This window comes from Apteryx rowi, unplaced genomic scaffold (assembly GCF_003343035.1).
Source record: "Apteryx rowi isolate R43461 unplaced genomic scaffold, aptRow1 scaffold_27, whole genome shotgun sequence".
NCBI classification, from domain to species: Eukaryota; Metazoa; Chordata; class Aves; order Apterygiformes; family Apterygidae; genus Apteryx; species Apteryx rowi.
In genome coordinates, this window is record NW_020449085.1 from 694265 (window position 1) to 720532 (window position 26268).

General features: G+C 42.8%; 1 protein-coding gene across 3 annotated transcripts in view; it reads left to right on the top strand.

The window, feature by feature from the left end:
• CSNK1G1 (casein kinase 1 gamma 1) overlaps positions 1 to 26268 on the top strand; it is a 101232-nt gene that overhangs the window by 22277 nt on the left and 52687 nt on the right. For all 3 annotated transcript variants that reach the window (XR_003253907.1, XM_026068276.1, XM_026068277.1), the window contains exons 2-4: positions 4123 to 4541; positions 12650 to 12690; positions 18024 to 18093. Coding sequence is in view for 2 of the 3 variants with exons in the window: in XM_026068276.1 (XP_025924061.1) it covers positions 4361 to 4541; positions 12650 to 12690; positions 18024 to 18093 (292 nt within the window). In the remaining variant the exon portion in view is untranslated. The remainder of the gene's footprint in view (positions 1 to 4122; positions 4542 to 12649; positions 12691 to 18023; positions 18094 to 26268) is intronic.

A 26268-nucleotide genomic window follows, 5' to 3' on the forward strand; every position in this document is an offset into this window, starting at 1 on the left:
TTGACTTTTCTTACTTTTTCTTTCAGCTAGCATGCAACTCTTAGTTGAATTTCAAGAAAGAGTCTTCAGAAAGATCTATCTGCAACTTTACCAAAGCATTATCATTCCTCTAGACTTCGCTATCATGCAGTCTTTTGCCTCTTCCTTTCAGGATTTTTGGCCTGCCTTCCGTGCAGTCCATCATATTGGTATCTCCTCGGCCCACAAAGCTGTGCTGTCTTTGTCTCTCACAACGCTGTGCGCTATGTTTTCCAGCAGTAAACTGGCTAGGGATCAGAAGGAGCATAGCAGAACCTCCTACTGCATTTTTGAAATGGCAACCTCCCAGGGCTTATCATTACTTCAATCTGACCATAATTTTGCTTTTGATTTTCAACGGTAGCTTCATAGCTGCTGGATAGGAACTCTTCCTGAAGAGATGGAGGGGAAAAAAAAAAAGCAATAGAATAGAATTGCAAATAGAATTGCATCTGTAGTCTGTTTATATTGCATATAACTAGTCTTGCTTGCTCTTGCTAGAGACTTTTTTTTTGTTACCCTTTTTGTGAGGTCTGTAGTAGTTGCCCATGGATTGTCCCCCTCAATGAAAATGTCTTCGGTCTCCAGGAAAAAAAATTCTTCCTTTCTGGCTTTGATAGGGTCTAGTGCGTTTTCCAAGTGTTACTTTTTCATTCATAGAGCTCCTCTGTTCTGCTCATCTTTTCCTAGTGATCTAGCTCAGCAGCTCAGCCCTAGAAGCACACCATCATCCTTGCATATATGGCTTCTGTTCAGAAATACGAATGATTCAATGACTTAGCTTTTTTTTTTTTTCTTTTCCTCCTTTCAGGTCCTCTCCCAGAACAGATTGGGGTGGTGCCCAACCAAAGTGGTTTTCTGATATCTGGCAGGACATCCGTCATTGCTTCTGCTAGCTGTACCAGCAGATCACTTGAGGCAAATTGTTCCTGTTTAGTGTCACACTGAAAGCCAAACACACACAAAGCAAATATAACTAGCTGCTTGGTGGTATCCATGCCACCAACTTTAAGAAATGGCACTAACTCTCCCTGTCAAAATGAATGCCACCACTGAAAGTATGTTGCGGATATCTATGATGAAGAACCAGTTTGTCCTGTTTACCTGTAATGGATACTTCCTGCTAATCCATATTCAGTTTTAACTATTAAAGCTTGAATTACTTGTACCTCCAAGTAAGGCTTAGTAATACTAAACATTGAGTTTCTTGTACATGAACATCTCCAACTCTTCTGTACCTAGTTAGGCTGGCGGTATCTAATCATGAATGGCAGTTCAGAGTTGCCCAGTAGCATGTGAGAGCTATTTGCTGCAGCTTCTGCGCTTGCATAGCCAGACCTATGGTATGCGCGCAGTACAGATCTCTGACCTCGTGATTCTYGGACCTGTTGGGTTTGCTGCAAATGCGCTGCACGGCATTTTCTGCAGGGATCCACCTCCGTGTGAAAAGGCTACAAGAGATCATCTGCTTTTCCCTGTGGAAAAGAGGGCTGCTGAGTCGTGCACTGGATTAAATATCCTGTGGGTTGTCAGCTGTGCAACCTGAACTAGACTCTTAGCATTAGTACATACAGTTAAAGATGGGATGTTTTTGTGGGGTTGTCACATCTCATGAAGCTGGTCCACATGTATGGGTGTTTTACTCTGTTATTAGCTCCTCTTTTGGAGTGTTGAAGGTCTTACTAACGTACTGCTGAAAGACGGGTATCCTTCCAGTGAAGATGGAGCCTGTTCAGACTCCCTGTCTGATGTAGAAGCTCCAGTGATCTATAAACCAAAGCAGTGAAAAATAATTCCCAAATACTATTGTTCAAGTTGTGCATCTTTTTATTTAATCTTTGCTTTTTTTTGCCAAAGGATTTCCAAAAAAAAAAATCTAGGGAGGATGCTCAAGCAGAGGAAAACTGTGCCCTCTTTTGTGCATACATTTAGAGCTGCAAATGGAAATGGATAGGAAAGGTCAGAATTCTGCTAAAGACTTGTTCATATTGAGAAACTGGAATTTCCGACTGGCAGTGACCGACATATTCTGGATCTGTTGTGAATGATTTCTGCCTTGTATACAGATGACTCAGATCAAAACAAAAATTTCTAGAAATAAGTGTGCCACAACTGGAAGATCAGGGAAAGCATACTCATGTTTCAAAAGAGTTAAAGCTTTTGTTCCGTGCCACTGGTTTGTGGATGCGTAGTAATTGTTTTATTTTTGGACTTTGGAGGACTGGAAGTAGGCAGGTTAGCTTTGTCATGTCTTGAAACAACCACAACCCTTTCTAAATCCCTTGGAAAAATAAGCTACAAAATATTGCAGGAGGACTGAGCCAGTTTCCTTAATAGCTCTGAACCCCCATTAATACAGTTGTATTTCTGGGTGTACCTGATGGCATTCAGTTGATGTCCTTCCATGGTGAATCTAGTTTAGGTGGCTTCAGCTAGCACTTTTCTGCTGACTTTGGAGGTATTTGCTAACTTCCWTGCAAACATTGATGCTTTTAGCTGTAGACATCCACATGAAAGTAGGACACAAACTCTGTTTCTGAAATCATTCAGGCACTCTTCTGCTCACGTCTGGAAAACCATGAATGCAGCAGTGAGTCCTGAAGGAATGTAATCCAGTATGTATAATTCCTGGGGTATGGGGGATGCTTCCAGGTAGGTGTACTCTAGTTGTAGATTCTCGCTCGAGAACTGCACCGTGACCACCAGTGTGTCCACATCTGCTGTCTAACACCAGGTGCACTCGTTCCCTGTTGCAGCATCCGTACAGACAAAGCGTACTACACCATTTTCCTCCTCCTGCCYGTTGCCTTGGGTGGGAGGAGAAGCTCACCTACCCCCACTTCAGAACCTCCAGACCATCCCATCAGATTGGACCAGGCTATTGCTACAGAGGCTTCAGGCTTTCACTCCTGAGTGATGGAAGTTACCTCTGACCCCAGAGGGCTCAAGCTGGATCACTTGGCTACTCCAAAGATCCAGGGCGAGTTTGTGTCCCGGGATAGATCTCATGGTGATATGTCAATCTTCCTTGAGTTCCCTGCACTGCGCTTGTAAAGCCAGGACCTCCTGGGTCCATACAGCATCAACCTGTCTTTTCAGGCTGGCCCACAGGCACAGAGAAAACCCTTTCCCTTGCTGTGCTATCTGGCCTGCGTGGGTTGACAAGCATCTGTTTCTTGTAATCTTTTGACAAAATGAAGGGACTGGTGCTCATTAGAGGCACCGATGTGCTCTCTGGAGTAGTCCAGAGTTGCCTGCCCTGGGGATATAATGAAGACAAGTTTGGGCATGAGAGGCAGGAGGTGTACTCCAGTTTCTCCAGGAGAACTGTCAGGCTTTTGTTTGCTGGTTATGAATTTGGGCTGCTGGAGAAGATCTTGGCCTTTGACTCTCTTGCCTGATTCCATTAGAATGTATTTTGCAAAAGTTCATTTATTTGGAAACTAAATCATTAAAGATGGACATGTCAATGTGAACTGTATGTTGACACAGCTTTCAGGAAATTCCTTAGTTTTTTTTTAAATAATAAACCTTGATTACTAGTTTTGATCAAGCCTCTCTGAGACACCAGTTTCAGATAGCAAATATATCTGAGGTGTTAACTTTTGAAGTGGCAAAACTAGGTAGGATGTGACTTTTAGTATAGTAGATGCATGTAATCTCTTAAGTGCTTCAATATTTTCTTCTGTTAGCACCTTTCACTTGCCACTTTTTTTGTCTGGCTCTTGTATAACACTTCGTGAGTGCATGAAAAGGTAAAACAAACTTTACACTTCACAGTTGCTTTAAAGATGGAACATGTTCTCCTTGCCTTGTTTCCACCTGACATCCTGGTGTAATTGAAATTGTTTTTGTTATTGGACTACTGCCATACATGCTAACTCTAATAGGAAGCAGTGAATGGGCCATCATTTATTTCTCTTCATGATGTTGAGGCTTTTTATCAGAAAACTGTTAGGAAATACATAGTTAATACATAGCTGTTAACTTCTTTGAGGCCTAAATAGCTCTGGAAAATACTGGAAGGTTGCCATGTTGTACATTTCTCTCTTGGTATTTTAAAATAATGATTTTTACTTCGTATATCCTTTTTCTTTTCCCCAGGTAAGAAACCAAAAGCAACTTGCCTTTATTGAGTTCTCAAGAACACAATCGACCACTTGGTACATTATAAAGATGCATTAAGAAACTGGATATGGTGCCAAAAGAACTCCATGCRTTTCCATGACTCTCTTGGACCCTGACTCAGACACTTTTGGATATATATTTCTCTTCTAAGAAGAAGAGTGCATACTCCAATTCCTCTCTGCCAGCTTGCTGGCAGAGATCTTTCACTAAGATCATGGACCATTCTAATAGGGAAAAGGATGAAAGGCAGCGCACGACGAAAGGAATGCCGGGAAGGAGCGGGCATGGTTCTCGACCATCGAGTTCATCTGCATCTTCTGGTGTTCTTATGGTGGGGCCCAACTTCAGAGTGGGCAAGAAGATTGGGTGTGGGAACTTTGGAGAACTCAGACTAGGTAAGAAGCAACTGTTTTAATGGCTTGTTATCCAAGTTAGCATTTCATTGCTGGAATATAAGTTCATAAAAACTTACTCTGGCTTAAGAAATCAGTGTGTCTGTCTTGTTTCCCAAGTGTTGAGCCACCTTCCCTGCAGCTTCTGACTCAGAAAATGTAACTGTTAACGTTGTTTTTATTTGCATAAAGCCAAAGTGAGTACACTGGAGAGGCCAAAGATGCAAATTGTGAACAACCCCAGCAATGAAGACTGTTCTCTCCTCAATGCTGAATGTCTTGCCTAAGGTGAAAAATCTTCTCAACTGTCTGGATTGCTAAATCCTTACCTCAATCTCTTGTTCAGAAGTTAGGTCACCCTATTAAAGCAAGGGCTTAGACAGTTTCCCAGCGCTCAGCCACATCTCTGTTCCACGTCCTTCACTAACCTCAGTGCCCTAATTTCTGCCTCATCACCCACTTCCTGATCTGTCCCATGTGTTTGACTCGCTGGCTGGCTAAGAGCAGGGTGCGCTGCCGGCCATCTGGCTGCTGCCTCTCCGCCACTGAACCGGCCCAACAGCCCTTGCTTTTTCTTGGTCCGTTGGTCTTCTAACAGCATGTCTTGCAGCTGGTTGCCCAAACAGATGGCTTTGCGGACTGCGTTGTGTTGGGCTCTTAAGTCATTCTAAACAAAGGATGAGTTAATGCTGTTTTATTTTTTTTTTTTCAAATGAGGAGGGGGAAACAGCCAGTGTTTTTGATTATATGCTTCTGAGCTCTCAATATGTGGTTTTGGGATAAGGGTTTCTTTTTTCTTTTTTTTCGTTTTTTCTTTCAGTCAGAAGAAACAGCTTGTGATAGTCTCACTCAGACCTATTTAAAACGGTTGCATTTCTGTTCTTTCCGCTGAATGAAGTGGATTGCTGTGCTAATAAATTTGAGTGCTGAAGGCAGGTGGGCTGATGTAAATACCTTTCGCCTGAAACTTGGTGTCTATTTAGAACTGATATTAAAAAGAAGGGATAATAGATAAATTGATCAAGAAGTTGCTTCAGGTAACCTACCAACAAGGAATTATAACTACCAGCAGAGGCTTTGTAGATTCTTGTTCAGAATCTATGTATGACTACCTTTCATTCTAAGGTTTGGCTACTGTATCTATAGGACAGGCCACCTTTCCGTAATATAAAGAGTAATCAGGTTGCTTATGTTCTGTCTCAGTAAATTAATAATTTGGGTTTCAACATTGTGTCAGAGAAGTTGTACTGATGTACAGGAGTACAGCTAATGCTCCAAAGGCAGAGAAAGCGAGATGAGGGACAAAAATTCCCAACTTCCTGAATATGAACCTACAGCACATGGGCATTATTGGTGCCTGAAGATAATACGGTTTGGATCCTCATAGTTAACATAACATGCGTAGCTGTGTTGCGTTTTTCAATGAAATGCCCTGAAGAATTATACCGTAAAGGGAAAGGACCCCCAAATGCAAATGTCACAACAGCTACAACTCCATGGCCAAGAGCTGTCGAATTGCTTTGTAATCCAAAACTCTGCTTCAAATGTTTAGCAGGTGTATTGGATCCCTCCAGGTAAAGGGCTCTTGCTTTTATTCAGCTGGTGTCCAAATTCTAATCTTGTTTCCGGGGTTCTTCTTTTCCACATTTCTCAAAGTTTTAGCAGTTTGGAGACTTGGATATCAGATTTCTAACTAATGCATTGTTTCAAAGCACAGATGTTAAACAAGGGGTTTCAATTCTCAGAAGATTGCTTTACAGAGAAATTGGGTTTTAGCTATGGAAAAAGAATCACCTGTTAAGAGTAGCTCATAATTCTGGTACATTGATACATTACCATGGTAAATGTTTTGCTAATACTGGTTAACAGAGTATGTTGTAACTCGCTGTACTTGGGCAAAGGGCCAGGCACACTGATAATGGGAATGAAGTGTAAGGTCCTTAAGCTGTATTATTGCTTGAAACTTTCATCCTTTTTTGCTAGTCATTACAGCTTTAACAACTCCTGTTTGCTTGCACAGATGTGATGCTAATTATTGCTGAATTGTGCTGTGGGGAAGGAGAAGAAGCATGTCTGAAATACAAGCAAACAAGTCTGATAACAATTTTGTCCTGCAAAGATGCATGGCATGTCCCCTCTGCTTTTTGTCCCCCCCCCCTTTTTTTTTAATGTGGTTTCAGAGAAGTAAGGCATCAGTGAGTGCTTTCAGTAAACACAGGAAGAACAAAGTCATGCAGGGCCTGTAGACCGGTAAACAAGGACAAAATATATTTTCCAGTTTTCCAAAGAATTGCTCTTTTCAGGTGGTGTATTTTCATTTTAAGTTCTTTTTGTATCAGCACACAGCAGATCACTGGGGGACTGATTGTTCGGGGGGAGGAAAGGCAATGTCGCATAATGAAGCTGTTTTCTGCGAATGTCAARTTATAGCTGCTTAGGGTCAGTCTCCCTTGTTACAAATAGATAGCCATAGGGATATTATTTTTGAAGCTTTTGGAGTCATGCTGGAGCAGAACAGTAGGATTTCAGCCGGAAAGATGAGCTGAAATGGGAAAGGGATGAAAACAAAAATCAGTGCCTGGCCTGGAGTAATGAGATGAAAGAGGACTAACTGCAGGGTTAGCAGAAGGCTGCAGGGTAGGTGGTGTGTAAAAGCTTAGATTTCTTTTTCCTAAGTAGCTGAACCTACCTAGGGTCTTGGTGCCAGCGAAAAGCAGGCGGTCTGGTTTGCTTTTTCTAGGTGAGACTTGCTCTGGCACTTGTCTACCCTCTTGTGAGATGCCTAATTCTTCAGGATGATGGAAAACTGGCCACTTCTCAGGGAGAAAAAAAAAATCATGTTTGCTATTTAAGCAAATTGGATCCTGAAGGGGTCTGAAATGTGCCAGAGATGATGCCAGATGAAGGTGGGGGGACTTCTGCGCAGTTACGTTGGTTGGCCGCCTTGTGTGAAACCACGCTCTAAGAAGGCATCAAGATCGTGGTGCAGCTTCCTGGAGAACTGCCAAATTAATTCTCACATGAACTGGAGAACGCCCACAATTTTAATAGCGTGACTTCTTCCTTGATGATGCCCTGGGTCTCCACCCCAAGTTAGTATGAAAATAGACATTAATGTCTTTTTGTTAACTAGGGCTGGAGCAGCYCTGAGAAGAGGCTCGTGGGGTGCTTATTGCTGTAAAAGCCTGTGATGTCAGTAGGTGCTCCCAGGTCAGGAATAATGGGATTCAACCTTTTTAAATCCAGCATCATGATAAGCCATGCCTGTAAGCTTCACTGTACACTGGCCATTGCCAGTTGAGCCTGTGAACCACCTCTTCGTATTGACTCATGGACTTGCAGAATGGATTTTTCTTGCGTGCCCACTGGAAAACCTCCGAAATCATAACCTTGGACAGGTTTAATGCTGACTGCTACAGCTGTATTCCTGAACCATGAGAAAAGTTAGGGATAAATAAGCCTCTTCAAGTGCCATTTTCCCAACTTTTAGCACTCTTATTTACTAAAGCATAAAATATGTACTAATGTAAAATGATTGCAGCTTCCTTTAGATTGGAGGGAGATTTTTTGTTTTTGTGTTTTTTTTTGTTTTTTTTTTTAAGAGACATTAATTTCTGGCTTATCTTAATGCAGAGATGTAGACTGAAACCCAAATCTTGTTTCACATCAGCTGGCATTTTCAAAATCTTACTGTTCAATTGTCATTTAAAAATGACAGCTAAAGCGGTCTAGCCCTGTTTGAAAGACAACGTTAGGAGAGCTGGATCCTCTCTGTTGCTTGTGTCCTCTCTTGATAGGCCAGTGCAGCAAGGGGGGTTTAGGAGAAGTGTCGGTTTTCATGCATTACTCAAACTCTGTGTTTTGAAGTCAAATGCTGGCACGAGTCGTACACGGTTGTCATGAAGGTTCAGTGCGTCTCGGCAGTGAGCTCGTGATAAGCAAAACCCAAAGTGTACCAAAAAAAAAAAGTAGGGGTGGTGGCAGATCATATGTACGATCCACCCTAAGTGGTGGTATTTGGAGAGAGGGGTGCTCTAGAAAGGAGGGCAAACATGGTACAAAATTCACATGAACTCTTGTTTAGGCTGATGCCTCCAGAACATGGTCTCTCTGTAGGTGCAGCACTGTCTAGGGTAAGCTCTACTTGGTCTGTAGGACAACTAGTTGGATGTTTTTATAGTGAGACTTCTGCCTTTATGATGTCCTGGATCTCCACCCCCAAGTTAATATGAAAATAGACATTGTTTCCTGTAAACTAGAGCTGGAGCAGCTCCGTTTGGCAGCCTCGGTCCGTCATCAAAACGTATTGTCCATATGATGCCAAGCTAGACAGGTCAAAGAGGGAACACTTAATTCTTGTGAGTCGTGAGAGAAGGTTTGCACTTGTGGCTCTTAAATTAAGACTGTGGAAGTGCAGCGCTCAAGAGATTGATGGCTTTGGGTTGATCTACCTGTCTGCAGCTCAGCTGGGCGGCCAGTGCATCGTATATCACGCTGCCAGGGCTTGAGAAATCCGCTTGGTTAGATTTCCCACGTGAATGCTAGTGACTTAATGCATCACTTCTCATTTACAATATATAGTTCGTAATTGTCAGTGGAACTACCCAAAACTGAGGCGTAAGCTTAATCGCTTCTCCATCTAAAGCCTTGCCTGAACTTGAAAGGCTTTTGTTAGCACACTTAAATCCTCCAAGTTGTATCGCAAAGCTTTTGTCTTCCCGAGATAAGGTGCAGCTTCTATTCACAGATCATTTTTACCATGCAGCTTAACGTTGTCCTGCGAGCAGTGCTGCCTTTCCACTTACCTTCTAATATCTGTGCTGCCTCATGTAAGGAGAAGGGAGGAATCGTTACACCTCGGGCAACAGCGTGATAGCAAAACTTGAGGGGTCAGTCATGATCTCAGTCTGGAGTGAGCCAGTAATGAGGTTTTGGGGGCCTTTGCTTTTCTCTCTTCAGCTGCAAAGATAACTGGCAAAGCAAGCGTCTTCCCTTGTAGCTGTAGGAAGGGTTTGGAGTTCAAAAACTGGACCTGTTTGGATGTTCAGACTCTCCCCCATGTTTGCTTGCTTGGAAGGAGCTGGATTGGAGGGCGAGTTAGTGAGTTCGTTTACTTTTCTGCTGGACTTATATCTGGGGCTAGTTTATCAGTGTTTTACCGATGCCTTTTTTTTTTAATTGAAGAATTTCATTATCAAAATTGGCTTCTACTTATTCTTGGCCTTCCCAACTGGACCATAATAGGGTGGATAATGGCTGGACGTGCATGGAGGGTGCTAACAATGTACAGTATTTTCCAGTATTGTTATCCCATTTAGGTGGGAGAGCACGAGTGGTAACATAAGGTCTGTGGGTCATCACTCCTTGACTGTCGTTATACCCCTATGCGTCGAGGGCTAAAACTACCTTGAAGTGGTGTGGCTCCAAGGTTGCGATGCTGGGCATGACATGCAGGTGCATGGGATCTGTAGGGGGACAGTATTGCCATATTGCCTCAGGTCTTTTGCTACTTAGAGCATATAACTTTCTCATATATTTGGGCTGGAGCTTCCCTCAGTCGGATGCATTATCCTCAAATTGAGCATCTTGATATCAATTTAATCCTTTTTGAAGGGGGAGGGAGGAGGAAGTGTCAGTGGGCGAGCTACATCTGGAGCTGCTGATATGACTCATTTTCTGGGAGCTAATATGGAGCAGATAATTCAAGTGTATTTAAGCTGCCTTCTCTTAATGTCCTTGCACATTCTCCCCCCACTGCCCTCAGATAGTAACAGGCTGGAGTCCTTCTCTGTCTCAARTGGGGAAGCAGTTTATCCTCACCGCCTGCCTTTCTGCCGAGTTTGGCCTTCATGCTCTTCCGATCTGTCTGCTTTGAAGCCACTTTCTAAAGTCTGGGTGTTCCTGATGTGACTGCAAAACCTAATTCCTGCACTTCATTTCCAGACTGCACATATTAGCTTTTAATGAAAGAGCTAAGAAACAGTAGGGTCCCTTTGAAGAACTGTGTTACAAGGGTTAACACTGTGAAACTCAGCTTACATGTCTGATTGCATAAAACATTTGTTCTTAGGCTATTTAACCTCACCTTAAATTGCCTGCCCTGTGCTAAATAGCATTGCCAGTTACTGTAACAGGTTGAGGTGTTCATCTTCTGGTAAAATTTTTGACCTCTTGAATGTTAAAGCCGTCAGCTCAGTGTGGGACCAATATCAGGAATGTTCTATTTGAAATTTGAAGGCCAGAACTAAAGTGAGTGATGCAGCAGAGAAGGTATCAAAAGAAGTTAAGGAAAATACTAAGCTGTTTTAAAGTAAAATAATTACATTTTAAAAGGGGGAAGGAGGGGGGAGGTGAGAATAAGAAATTCCTCTGGTAAGTATTTTGGATTTTAAGAGCATGAGAAAATACCAGCAGTCATCTTTTAGGTCTTTAATTTTATTAAGTCTTCCAGTGCTGTTGCTGCATGCAAAGAATACATGTACATGAGGGAGGACCAGGCATGTTTTTAGATGGTGCCTGCATAGGTATGCTAAGTTTCCCAAACTTCTGGCTGGTTTGAAGTATGCCACTCCTTATGATGGACTTCCTCAGTAGCTAATCTAGTCTTCTGAGCCTCAATACTTACTGCAGGAATTGGAAAACAACTGTCTAACAGACCCAGGCAAGACCGATGCTACAAACCAGCACTGCTTAACTTCCCGTATAAGTTGCTACTGAATTTTGGAGGTCTACTAAGTTGTTCCATGAAAGCATGACTTCATTGCACAGTAAAGTGAACAAGCAGTACTGGGAATGGTAGGCATGCACAGGGGACTTGTGCGGTGGTGGCCATGCTCCTCCTGGGTACAGGGGAACTCAAGGAGGTCAGAGGAAGGCAGCAGAGATGTCAGAGGTACAAGACAGATGTGGTGTGAGGACTGCCTAAGCATCCTTCCCCAGGGATCTTCCTTCCAGGAGCGTTTGTCAATCACAAGCAGCATGGAGAAGGTGAATGGAGAGTGATTGCTTGAATTTCCTAGTCGAGGAACGAGAGGACATTGAATGATACAATAATTGGCAGTTTCAGAACGTGCAAAAAGAGGTGCTTCTTGACACATGTAGCTGTGGGTGTCTGCCACAGATCACTAAGGATGCCAAAGGCTTGGTGCAAACACCAGCCAAATTCACGGAGTAAAAATTCACCTACAGCTATTGAACACAAGGGTGTTAGCTCTGGCTTGATGTCCCTCAGCCACACTTTACTGGTAACTGAACGTGTAGATGGTGTGAAGGTACAGCTATGTGCTTGCCTGTTTATACTTGTCCTAGGTGCTGCCAGAGCTAGTACTAGACCAACAAACCTTTTAGTCTGCAATAGCAGGGGTACTCCTGCATGCTACAACCCACAGTGCTTGTTGGGAGAAAGGGGGAGTACTGCTGTGCTCCGTGTTTTGGGGTCCCAAGAAAGGATTTTGTTCTTCTCTTTAGACAGTGTATTCGTTAACATCCTGGGAACGGTTGTGAAGTTCATTGGTACTGTATTGCAGCTGACAGTTTTTGGTCTTATTAGATTGAGGACTGATTGATCAACTGAGAAGGCCTTTCGTGTACACTCTTCATAGAGGAAGAAGTAAAGCTCTGTGCTGATGCAAAGGTTATTTTCATATGCCTACCTGCAATAGTCCCTTTGATACGTTACACAGTTAGGCTAGTGAAACTCTCTATAGATCATTGGATAAAACTGTCCTGTGTCCAGCAGAATCAAGACGTTTCTGAAAAGAAATACTAGTCTGACTCTTCATTTCTTGTTCCCCAAACTTTTCTGGCATGTCATGGATAATAAAATGTTATGTGTCTGGGAAACCTTCTCAAGTACTTGTATTGAGCATAAGTGCTGTGTAAGGTATCCCTGGGTACCTTATGCTGAATGGAAGATAGTGTTGCCTAGCCTGGTGAACTGCTACAGCTTATTATTTTGAGACTCRCACTTTGTTAGAGGCATGAACTTCAGTGTCTAATTCAGAGAAGACAGCTCATTGCCTTCAGTGATGATCAGTGAAGCTCTTCTGTGTTGTGTCTCAAACTAGAAGCACTGAATGCAGAACTAAAAGATTTTTCTTTTTCTTTCACAGGCAAAAATCTCTACACCAATGAATATGTAGCGATCAAACTGGTAAGTAGAAGCTTCATGTGGTCTTAAATGACTTGGCAGAGGTTCTAGTGTTAAGTACAAAAAGCAGCTTTCTCTCACTTTGTGCTTAAGGCTGCTYCCACCTCAGCTAGAATAACTTATTGAAACTCAGATGAATTGAGTAGTCTAAAAACAACACACCCACACTCGCCATTCTTGGTGCATAAATGGTCTTTAACTGTCTTACACCTGTGTGTGCCTTGTCCCTTTTTCCAAGCTGGTGTGCTAGGTCCCAGTGAACAGCACTGACTGCAGGTTTGCCACAGCTTCCAAGTCCCTGGGGTTGAGTACTTCTGTTCAGGACTCCATCCGCTCTCCAGGCCCTGGACTGTTGGCAAAGTGTTTGGTTAGGAGCACAGTACTGTGCAGCTCGCTGTTCCGTGTTTTCTGAGTTGAGAGGCAGGAAATAGGGGTGTTTCAGCAGTTAGAAGTTGCTTTTGGGAAACAGCACAACTTAGTCTGATATAATGTTGAGAAGTTGCAGATGCAACAGCCAAAACAAGATGCAACCCAGCAAAGGAGAGTCTTTATCTAGCCGATTTGGATATCTAAGGATATAGGGCTACAACATCTTCAGAATGATTTTCTCCTTTTATCCTGTGTTATGAGATGGTGAAAATGAATCAAATTGGCTAAATAGAGTGTTACAGGAATGGCGTAAAAACTCTAGCCCTTCCAGTAGCAGACTTCAGAATTTGTGCAAGCAGTTGAGTTCACAGCTGTCTTCCCTTCCCGTCTTACAAGCCTCCAGTACCCAATTACCAGTTTATTTTCTACTCTGCAGGCGATGTAGCCGTCCTCAAGCACATGCAATGACTACTTTCATGTTTCTGTAGTGCAGCAAATGGATCAGTTAAAACTGTTTTTTTTGATGGCTGTTTCCGAGTATGAAGGCACAGTGGTCAATAGTGGTTTGAAGTTTGAGTTGAAGGGATGGGGAAACTGTCTAATCCTTAGCTCTACCAGACTTAGAAAACCATAGCCCAGTAGTTTGTTTTTATGCCTTAACTTTTCTATCTGTTAATTAAGACTTCCGTGAGTCTGTTGGGGTTTTGAAATTTGAAGTGTTTGACTGACAATACCCAGTGCTCTTTACTCATCAGTATGCTCTTTAATCACGGATCCAAAAGCTAGAATTTTAAATAAAAGTTGTTGCACTAATTTGGTACTAAYCGCAAATATGCCTGTTTTCTCATCCAGTGCTGTCTGGCAAAATGACAGGAATCATTCAGATTAGAGAAGATCAAGATGGACTTGGCGTATTTAAGTCTGATTCATGTTGAAGTGCCACAGATCTTCCATCTCTAATGTTCTCCTTAAGTGATGCATAGTAGATGAAAAATAATGTGTACTTTGCAGGAGGGATTCATTTTGAAGCCTCCCGCTGGCAAATGTCAGAAGATCTTCCCTAAAAATTAAACGCCTGCAGTGGAGTTTATACCCTTGTTGGGATATGGATCTACACTGGGAAGGAGGAGTGATGCTTGTCAAGTAGCTTGCTCCTGAGGCAGATTTGACAACAGAGAATGTGCTGTATGCATACTACTAGGTGCTTTATTGAGCCAATAACACTCCTAATTTGCTTTGACTTTCAAAGATAATCCCACAAAGTTGTGGCATTGGAAGGAGTAAGGAAGTAATAGTGCACCAAAAAGGCAGCTGTATTTGTTCAGAGAGTGCTTGTTTCTCAGCACAATGCCTGTCCCGACACCTCCCAGTAACCTGAACCCTTTCGATAGCTGCATGGCTCGAGCTGAATGGCGTTAGCTTTATTGTCACCTTAATCTTACCTGGTTTTCTTCTTCATAGTTCTTTAGTTTTTCAAAATATTATCTGAGTGACTGTATGCTAAAGCAGTTACACTTTAACACACTCCAGTTTTATTTGYGCTATTATGATTCATTTAAAGTCTCTAATCCTTTGAATGTGAAGGACTGGAGTTGCCACTCTGTGGCCATCCATGTAGCTTGTCCGTTTGCCTGCCTGCTCCGTTGAAGTTGCTGTAGCGCTGGATTTTTGAGAAGGTTAGCGATGGAGTACTAGCAAAGACTTTGTCTCCTAATCTTAGACCATCTTCCCTGGGAGACCATGTTCTGCCTTCTCAGCTGCAAACACTTATTTCTTTTATGTGTGTACTTAACTGTAATCGTGGGGGAAGCAAACACTTCCTGTGCAGGAGCATAAGCCCCACTGTATTTTCCTCCGGGTTAACCAGTGCCATGCTGCCAAATGCCAAGGATTCCCCACTTCTCTGCATAGAAATATTGTGCAGGAAATTACTCCTCATCAAAACTGTGCAGCAAACTTGAGAGGAGGAAGTGTTTCCTTCAAGAGCTAAAACTACAGTTCTTTGAGGCAGCCCTTCAGCTCTGGATAGAAGGAGGATTCAATTAATGAACTAATTCGCTGAGTGCCTATTTCCTATATGCCATTTTGAGGCTTGAGCAAAAAAATTGTGATCCAGCTTCTCAAATGTTGTTATTAAATTAGTGTTTACACAGACTGGTTAAATTGTTTAATTTAGGCTCTTTGGGGAAAAAAGCCAGGAAAACTTGAGACCAAGAACGGTTGTAAATAGTCCTGCCTTTCTCCTTGGGGGAGACCTACATTAAATCTTGTTCTTAGCTTTCATTTAACAACTTGCTAAGTTTCAAAAGACTTGCTTTACCCTTCAAATAATCTACAGGTTAGCGGTAAAGTAGCTGCATTCAATGTACTTGAAGGCAACACTTTCCATTTTATCTGCATCATTAGACCAAGTCAAAACTCTGCACCAAATCCTTTGAACTGCTTGAGATCATCTTCTGCAACTGCAACCCTGCTGTCTCAGCTATTTGTGCCTCCCATCATTACGTTAAAGCTGAATGTAGGGAAAATGAGAGAATTATGACTTCTGCGATAGAGGCCAAAGAGTTGCTCAGAAAAGGCTGTAAAGTTCATTGCTAATCTCTCTTGGTCCGTCTTTGGGGATGAGGGATTTCTGCGGTTGTGTTGCATCTTGCTCTGGCAGTGCAAAATACTGGCTGGCCTCTACCTTGTGTTGCTTGTAGCTCCTTTCTTTCAGCTGAAGATTATTTGGTTAAGGGGATCTGCTTCATGGAGGAATTTGCCTTCTGAAAGGCGGTGGCCATATTTGCCAGCTTAATCTTTTGAGGGTTTTTAATGCTGCATTGCACATAGTAAGGATTTTTTTTCTGCGTATGAAATCAAGCTGTAATCTGAGCGCAGGAGCTGCATTACCAAGCTGTACCATGCACCTCCTGCGTGCGCTCTCAGAAGGGTGGTGATCACCATGCCTGTCAGTTTGAGCTGTATTTTTTGTCCATTAGGCAGTAGTAATTCAGTTATTTTCGATACAAAGGCAACATCTGCCAGCATCCTTAAGCCCTTTGCTTACAGGACAGCCATCTGTTCTGGTATCATCTTCCCGGACTCTACCACAACTCTGGCACATGTCCAGAGCTCAAGCTCATTTCTCCAGCACCTCCTGGTGCAGAAGGAGACCTGCTTGGGCATGGCTTACTGTCCCCTACTTTCTTGCAAGCAACCTCATGTCCTGGTACAGTAATCCTCCTACCAGCTTGGAGTCACTGAATAGACTGAGTTCCTGTTGCTCTAAATCCCTTTACTGTGGAGGTGTCTGAAGACTCTCCCTCAAACCAGCACTGACATCTATATTAATTTAAATGTGTGACCTGGATAGCAAACTGGATATTGTGTTGCTTTCTATTTGCCCGCAATACAGTTGGAGTGCTTTTCGCCACTTGTTTTCTAAATGATTAGCCACATCTGACTTCCAAACCTTTTAAGTATCAGAAAGCTCAGAAGCAACCAGAGTGGTTTTGGGTTTTTTTTTGATTGGTTGTTTTTTTTTTCCTTGCTGGAAAATGGAGGAAATGACTCGAGCTGGCGATGAACAGCTTGGCTGGAAGTTGAGTTGCCTGAATTCCTTTTAAGTCAGAAGAAAGATATCGTACAGGAAGTCTTTTATGTGGAATTCATGCCAACTGCAGGCACTAGTCTTGCAGTATGGACCATGGGTGAAACAAGACAGACAGATCAGCCACAGCCTTGGTGTGGACAGAACTGTTATTGCAGTGTACTGGAGATGGCAGCTCAGACTCTTGCCTTTGTTGCACCTCCTTTGGATGCCCTTGCTGTCACTTTTTGGAGCAGACGTAGAACCCCAAGTGATTTTTGCTAATCTTAGGTGGCTTCTTTAGAGGCAAACTTCTAGTAGATGGTGGCTTCGCTTCCAAATAGAAGGCTATTTAGCACGTTTTTGAAATCCAAACAGTGATTGGGTTAATTTTGTTGCCATGATATGAATCTTTTAATGAAGTTTTGAGCATGGGGCATTTCTTTTCTGAAATGCAAGAAAAATAAGTAATAGCCAGGGACAAAAATTGAGGCCAGTATTAACATTCATTAAAAGAAGTATGGGCAATAGCTGAATCAGCAATACTGTCTTACCAAGTGCACGGTGTTATTGAAAACATAATTACTCCAGTCTCTTAATCCTCTCCATGTTAACTACGTACTTTCAGAAGCTTTGTAATCTTGCATGTTAATGCCTTTATAGACTGCAGGCATTAAGTTTTGTGCATAACGTGCAGATGAGCCACAATCGAGAAATGCTGTGGGTGCACGATAGACGTAGCTCATCCATTTTTATTCTATCTATAAAAATAGAGTAGTCTTACGTGCTTTGAAATGTTTGACTGGCACCTGTTACTGAAGGGGGAGGCTTATTGCATATCTAGGTGCTTTGTAGTGCTTGCTGCAAACAAAACTGTTTTTGCAACCATGGCCTGACTTAGAACAAGGATGTTTCACTCAACATCTTTCCAAAATACAGGCTAGTGATCACCAAAAATACTCTGGGCAACAACAGGCCACAAACTGTGAACGTGTGGCTTATTCTTCTGCGGGCTTGGCTTTCCTCCTCCAAATGTACTGTGTGTTCAGGGTCGTTCTTCAAGGATCAGGAGCTTTGCTGAACAATGCTTGAATTTCCCTTCCAAGAGCGAGTGTTGTTTTTGAATGAGGAAGTTATTTCTCCTCTGGCAAATGCCAGAAAAGCTCCTCCAGGGTATACAGAGCAAACTTCTTTTGCTTTTTATTCTCTACTTATTTAAATATTGTCTAATGGTCAGTTCTTTTGCTGGACTCTTCATCTAGACTGGCTCGTCTTGACCACACAGTGTTTGAAGTTTCAAACTTCAAGTATTGTATATGCTTTTTTGCTTGTTTGTTTTTTCAGTCAAACTGGTTTTAACCAACTCTTTTTTTTTTTTTTTTTTTTCCTGCTTTAGGAACCAATAAAATCACGTGCACCACAGCTTCATTTAGAGTACAGATTTTATAAACAACTTGGAAGTGCAGGTAAGTAAACCTACCTTAACTTTACAGAAAGTATGTGACTTTATTAAAGCAAATGATGCTGTCGCGTTTGTTATATAATTCCGGCTTGAACTTACTGATTTGGGCAAATTCTTGTAGTCCCATACAAGCTTTTGGAAGAAATTTGGTCAGAATAACATCTTAATGGTATTGGCAGTTATGCGGACCTGGGAACTCTCTTTAGTAAACTGGTTATTGTGTTAGTGAGGATTGAATGACACGTGAAATACCTACATAAATGCGCTTTTAAAACAGGGGAACCTTTAATGGACTGAAAGCTATTTGTGTATAGCATGACAGACTTCAGAAAGGTTGTTTGAAGCCTCAAGATACAGGAACCTGCGTAAGAAGCATAGGACCTTTGTAATGAAATACTGAAATGACATGTTTTCATTGCTATTTGCTAAGTCATAAGTGTGTCCAAAAGCTGATCTACGCAGTATCCTCCGTGTGACAGTAGTCCACAGCAAACGTGAGGGAAGAATATAACAGGATAAGCCTATGGTGATTTTTTTTTTTTTTTTTCCCCTGGTGAGTTCTCTTGATTTCCCTAATGTAGGGCTTGAGCTTGTGTCTGTGTCTGGATTTTTCTTCCATGAATTTATGGTTGTTTTTTAAACCTATATAGACTATTAGTATGTGCCCTGTGACAGGGGCTTCCACAGCCTTGGCTAGACACTGCATGAAGTGGCATCTCAGAAGCGAAGATCTTACCTCCACTCCTTCTGTTCCTTGATAATACATTGACCTTGGGTTTTTTGGCAAGTTTCCTACTTCTTTCTTTTACACTTTTTCCTGATTTTTTTTTTTGTTCGTTTGTTTTTCTTGAGTGAATCCAACTTCCACTTGCAGAGGATGTGCTCTCGTATCTTCATTCTGCTCAAATTAGTGTTTTGGCGATATTTGGTGGTATATCAGCTCTGAGCTCATAATGTACTCATACAGTCATTTTGCATTTTTACTTTTCGCTTGTTCCAATCAATTTCTCTAGCCATTTGCCTTAATTTTGTGCAGAATATCCTCCGGAGACTGGATGCTATTGCACTCTACCTTTTTGGCTTTTTTGCTCTTTACAGGATGCAAAATATGGGATGTGGGATCTCCGAGTAAGTTGTTGCAGTCGTAAATAAGGGCCGTGTTGTTGTTGTTTTTGGTTTTGGGGTTTTTTGTGAAGCAGGTCTTGTGGTATATCACAGAAGTAGGTCAAGAGTTCTTGTCTCTATGGGTGTCTTGGCCACTTGCTGCAAGGAACAGTTGCTTACAGAGTTTAAAGTATGAAGCATGTGTATTAACCTGTAGCGTGATACTTGCCCAGTCGTGGGGTAACTGATGTTCTTCATTATTGCATTTGCTGCCCTTGTTGCCTCTTTGATCGCCTTCGGCATGCGAGTCTTGCTGTTCTTGTTGGGTGGCTGCTGGTCAGCCCTGATGTGATGTTCTTCCCATTTAGCTTTGACGCTTCAGACCTGTGCTGGCAGAAGTCACATGCATATGTGACTTGATCCTAAGCTTTCTTTAACACATAGCAGCATTTGTGTACTGAAGTAAGGTGCTCTCTTCTGTGCGCTTTCTATTCTGGGGTTAGCATCCTGCTGATTATCCACTGTCTACAGAATTTCTTATAGGTTAGTGTCTTCGTTTAATTCCAGTTGCCTGTGTTTTTGAGACTTGTAGCATTTCTGCTGAAGCCTTTATAATAAATAAAAGGGATTTAGGTTCACAAAGTGAATGAGACGCTTGAAATCTGCTCTTCATTCCCTATTTGAGTTTTGCTGATGCCTGCTGTCTCTGGGATATCCTAGAGAATGTGTCATCCCAGTCAGCTTTTTCTACACTCATCAGCTCTCTATCACTCTTTGAAGATGTTATTGAGGAATTTTTAAATTGATTATTAGAAGCTTGGCTTTATTTTGGTTTAGGTTAAATGTTTTCTTGTATGAGTTTTCTGCTGTTCCTAATGAATCTAAATTTCTCTTCCTACAACACTTATTCACGCACGCGTTGCATTTCTGTCCTGTTAGATCTTGTGCATGGCAGTGGAAGTATTTTTGAATATGCTACCATCAGACGTAGAGATCTTGCCTTCAACATCTCTTTTCCTCTCATTCTGTTGGGGGATTCACTGTCATCTGTAGTTCTCCGCCAGTATTTGTCAAGAGACTGTTTGGAGGCCTTATGAAGGACGTGACTTTCATCTCTAAATCTGTATGGTCCCACTGGCATCACAAACCCGACTCTGAAAATCTGTTTATTTCCATTAGAAGCTCTCGAGCTACAGTTTTGCTAAGAAGCCTGGAAAGAGGCCAGAAGCTAGGGTGGAGAACGGGAGCCGTATCTATAGTCTCTCCACAAAACTTGGAAGCTTAACAAAACAAATTTTGGTGGAGTCAGACTGCCAGGGCCAGGGAGTCTCAGCGTGCCGTGCAGACATCAAGTTGAGAATTGGGGAAAGGCTGTCTGTGTGCAAGAACAGATTGGGGCTAAATATGCTCCGACTCTGGAGAAATAGTTGGGACCATTCTCAGCGGTGTGGTTAATGCCAGGCTCCCCTTACATTTTAATGGTCTTCGCTTTGAGAACTTCAACTGCTGAAACAGGCTGCATTTAATTTCCCATAAGCAGGTCTGGTTACTTTAAATTATCATAGACTCGCCAAGCTAAGAGTGAATGCATCCAGACCCATGGTGTGCATGACTCAGTTACAAACAGCAGTAGTGTTGCGTGTCACATACTGTTCAATAAATCAGCCAATTAATCTTGCCAGCTAATGTGGCTGACTGTGAATCTCCCACTGCTAACCTGAAAAGTAATATAGTAGTCCTCTAGTTAGTGTAACTACTTTGTTCAAATGACTGTATAACCAGATGGTCTCCATGAGCTGTATCTCTGTGAGAAGTCAAAATTGTCATCAGCTGCTTTTACATGCAGCGTTTGTAAATATATATATATATATTTATTTATTTTAATGAGAAGAATGTTGATGGAGATTTCCTTTTCCCTGGATGTTCAGAGTAAACATTTTAAAAGTATATTAATCTTATGTAATTATCAGAGGAACATGCTGTTTGGAAGGGACCAGCTTACTGTGAATCAAAGGGGAACCTTCTTGTAGGACCTCTTTGTCAGTGTGTGAAGTTGGGGCTAGCATGCTCATGTAGACAAGCCTGGAAGGAAGTGTTTTGGGGCAGTCAGCCTTTCCAAGGAACAGTCGAATGTTAAGACTGCTGAAAAGCCGGATCATGATTTGTTAGATACAGATAAAACAGAGAAGCACAACCTCAATATACTGCCAAACTCCGGATCTTACTGAAACCCATTTGTGTTTATTGCTCGTTGTGGAAGTGCATCTAGTCTTGCTAAGGAGGCGTGGAGTCCTTGACCGCACTGGTAGCAGATATGATACTTTTGGGGAGAGCTTTACAACTAACTTTGTAACACTAATGTTGGAGTCTGGTACTGCTGTATCTCTTTCCTTATACTGCTGGTAATACTCATTTTGGGGTGTCTGCCTACATTTTAGAACAATTCCAGAGTTAAATATCTGAAGGATGTGTATTGGTTACCTGCTTCCCTTGTTGCCATAGTCAAAAACTGGTGGAATTAATCTGTTTTCAAGCTGTTTGGTCTAGTTTTGCCTTTTCCTTGATGTAGTTGAGTAGCGTTGCATGCAGCCCAATAATTGAGGGCTCTGTCAAAAGTTAATTCCTGGGATGATCTTCCATTTTAGATGTTTCCACATGAATGGAATAGGCAGCTATCGCACGTCTGTACTCTTTCTTCCCTTTCCAGCTACACTAGCTTCTGGTGCCAGATGCTCTGTTGGCACCTATGTTTAAAGATTTTTCTGACAAGGCACTAAATTTGCATCTGTTACCTCCCATCAGCACCAGCTTCTTTATCTGCCATGCGACTCAGCTGAAGATCACTGGTCTGCTTGGATTAGCTGGTAAAAGGTTGGATTTGTCTTTCTTGTGGACTTTAAGACATATTTCACACTAGATTAACATACACTGGAGTGGTGAAAAGTTTGATAAAGGGAACTGAACTGTATGAATGTAACTCTTACTAAAACACAATTTAATAGCTCTTTAATTAGCAAACCAAGATAGTCTTGGTTAAGGAGCAACCAGTTGACGGACATTTCTGATGCAGTTCTGCAGGAATAGGTGCTAGCTCTGATGTTTCAATGCTCCCTATAGTGGGAGAAAGCAACAGTTCTCCAAAAATTTTGTACTTTGCCCCTCCAAGTGGAGGGATGTTTGCTTATCTGCCAAGATAGAAATTAAGTTTTTGAAAGCAAAACCAAAAAACTCTTTGCCTGAATTGCCAGCTCACCCTGCCTCTAGATCTTCTTTCCTGCGCTGGGAGAGAAGATGCAGAGGGAGAGCAGGGAGCTCTCGGGCGCATAGGTGAGACGCAGTGATGCCAGCTTGCAAGAACATCTGTAGACCATCCAACAGACTGCTTGGCAATGCAGTTTCACGTCATGATTTGCTCATGGGGATGCAAAGGTAGCTGTTGCTTAAGAGTTGCTTGTAAGGAGCCACTTTTTCTCCTCTCGGCCCTGTCCTCTGGCACAGTGCTTGGATTTATATGGTTCCTGTTGGAAATAAAGGTGTTGTGATTATTCCTTTAACTTTTTTACCCCCCAAAAAAAGAGGCAGAGGCCCGCTGCGCAGTGACCATCTGTCAGTTTCTTCTGTCTCACTGTGGAATTAAATATTTAATAGCCTAAAATAGCATATGACTGTTTTACCTTAATGTAGGCAATGAAACAAAAAACAAACCATAGGCGTGGAGTCGAAGTCCTGATGGCCGATCCATATGGTCTCTTAGGAAAGGGCTAGAATTCCTTTAAGTAGTCCAGAGTATGATCTGTTTGTGAACCATGATAATTGGACTAGTTTCAACAATCTCTGCGTCAACTAGTTGTGTTTCCCTGTTGTCGATCCTATAAGAAGTTGGTGTCATACATTAAAGTGCTTCATGATTGCCCTTTGTTGTAAAGTCCATGTGAACATGCACAAATGTGCCTGACACCCAGAATTCAGTCTGGGCCATTCGTTGGATCTAGTTTTATTGGTGGTGGCAGGGTCTATGTACGCCAGTCCCGAATTCTTTCTTGCTGGAGAGTAGTTGCCTGGGGATGAATGTGCAGTAGTCCAGCTATCCACGTATGCCCAAGTGTGATGGGTATTCCCCCAAATTAGGTTCTTGCTCTATAAACCGCTCTTTCCGAGGCTAGTCCAGGTGTTCCCCTTCTCTCCCAGGCTGGTTCCTCAGCTGCTGGGCTTTGCCTTGCTCTGAAGCTTTGCGCAGCTAGTTAAATCTGCTGCTTCCATACTCCGAGGATAAGATAAGCTCTGCCGCTGGCTCGGCAGGATCCTGTTGTTATCTCCTGTGGCTGCCAGAAGCAGTTCAAGTCTCCAGTGTGTTTGCAGTGTTGGACCAGGCACTTGAGCATGTAACTCATGTACCCCTTGAAGTTCCTGGAGCAAAGGCCTGCTTTTTCAGCATTCACAAAAGCTTTTGAATACTTAGGCCAACGTTGCCCACAGGAGGACAAGTGGAGGAGTGCTCTCCACTGCAGGCTGACGTTGGAGTGTCTGCCCATGAGCGTCAGGGTGGGGAAGCTGGTGTTGACAGAGTAAAACTGAGTTACTTGGCCATGGTCAGAGAAACGGACACAGCTTCTAGCTCCTGAGATGGTTCTGTGGCTCAGGCAGCATACGAAAGGATGAAGCTTTGGCTTCGCGCAAGCTGTCCCCAGCTCACCCAACAACATCTCAGACCTCCCCTACTTGGTTTGGAGGGAATAAAGCAGTTTAGCTTCCAGGATCACTCTGGAGGCTTGCTAGACCTGTTGGGCCACCTTCAGCAACCTGGGTTATGCAGGTGGCATGCTGTGGTCACAGCAGTTGTGCTGGCAGTTTCTTGTGGACCATTTTTGCTCATTGTCTCTGGTTCTAGGAACTTTAGCAGGATTTTTTTTTTTTTCAGGCTGATTCCAGATTCCTACCTCTCCTTCAGGTTCCAAAATCTTTATTGGAAGCTCGGCTTGGGTCAGCAAATAGTGCCCAAATTCCCCATTCTCTGCTTTTCACTCTTCAGCAGCCGCCTTTGGCTCGAGCTGTTCTTTCCTGTTTGTAATGCAGGTGTATAGGAGTATGTGGCCGAGCTTTTATCTATGCCTGTCCCATCATCTGGCTTTTGGCTGCAGTCTGCTGATGCACCACAGCAGCAGCTGCATTCATCTCCTGCAGCTCCTACAAGTCCTTTGCATACAGTGGTATTTCCAAGCAGACAGTTCGAGTTGCATGTGGGGGTCCTGGACTCTCCTGTTAACTCTCATGATTTGGGGTGGTGATGAGGAGCGCACACAGTGCTGTTCAAGCCTGTAGTGTGACAGGTGGATCCAACTGTCCAGAGCTCTAGGGGAAAACACTTCAAATGTGTTACAATTTGTGATGCCCTCTAAATTTAAGAGACTGTTTGCTAAATTTCCTGCTGTAGGTAAGTTACTGGAGCTGATGAGCCAATATGGTGAATATGGAGAAGTCATAGGACACCTTGTAAACACCAACCATTACTTTAGATGTAATTGAAGATCAAATGGAGTTGGGTACCTCTGTATTCCTACTCAGTGCCATCAAGACTTATTAAATCCATTTTTGACATAATTTTGACAAAGGGAACTTGAAGACACAGTTTGTAAATGCTTCTAGAAAGCTACTGCGTTGTACGGAGTAGATGCCTGCCGAAGCTGTCGGGGCTGGGGAGCTGGGCAGCCCCTTTCTCCTGGACCCTGCAGCAGGACCCGCAAGGCTGGGGCAGATCGCATGGGAAAAAATGCGTTGCGGAAGGATTGCCGCATGCTGCAGGTACAGGACTGCAGCTGTAAAGCCGGCGCTTCTCACGGTCCAGCTGCTGTCGAATCCAACAGATTTTGCATATCTGCCTCTGCAGAGTCCCCCAACTGAAACGGAGACCAAATGTTGAGACCTTAAGACAACTGTGGTTTTTTTAAAAGCTTTTTTCCCCCCTCTCAGTATTGGCTGGAAAAATAAATAGTATCTCTTACTATAAGCCTTGCTTTGCTGAGAAGTAGAGGCAAACTCATGGTTTGCTGCAGTGATGTATATTTACAACGCTTTAACTCTTTTGTTCCCCAAAGTTACGTGTGTTTGTCCCCCAAAGCCTTTTCTTGCGAACAGGGAGCCCACTGCTGCAGGAAGGTTATAGTCTATAGTATATATAGACTCTTGGTCCAGGTCCTCTCCCAAAGGAGGCGATCGTGGCTGAAGAACGCTTCCACACAACCAAGAAACTGCTTTTTAATGTTGTGCTTCCACACAAATAAATAATTCACTGTGGTCCTAGGAAGTATTGCCTTTCCAGTAGCGACCAGTAGATATACAGGAATGAAATTTTTGTTACTGTGTTCCAAAGCATCTGTCATCTCTCCCTTGTAACTGCTAATGTCATGCATAGTGCCATCGCTGTATGCTCTGCGTTTTGAAGGTAAAATGGAGCACTGCTTATTTTCAGGTTTCTTTTGGCCGTGCTGAAATGATGATCGAGTTCCTGCATAGTGACAGCTTCTGCCTAGGCACATATTGTGGTAAAAATGGTACTTTTTTTTTTTGTTCAGTAGTAGCTTATTTTTAAAATCAGCTGGCGGATGAGTCACACCTTCCCCCCCCCCCGCCGCTCCCTCGCAATCCCACCTTGGCCCGTGTGATTCATAGCAGCCCAGTGTCATCATAGCTTTAGGCGACAGCTCAGCTGAAGCCCGTAGCCTCGCTGCGCTGTCATTGATGCTGAAGCTGGTGCTCTTCTCCGCGATGGGTAGATAATATTGGCAATTGGACGTCAAGTGTAATTAGCCTCTACGGTGCCATGTTGGAAACTGCAGCCTTAATAACTAGGAGAGGAGCGTGATACACTGAAGAATCCCGGGAAAGCAGGAACATCTCCAGCCCACGCAGTATGTTAGTCATAGCACACAAGCCAAGCAGTATATACTGAGTCAGGGAGGGCTATGTCGTTCCATGTATAATATCGAAGGATTCTGTAGTTCTGTTTTAATTTTTGCTCTGTAAACAAGTTCACCTCTAATGAAGTATCGAGTCTGTGTGTTTACTTTTGGACCTTTTT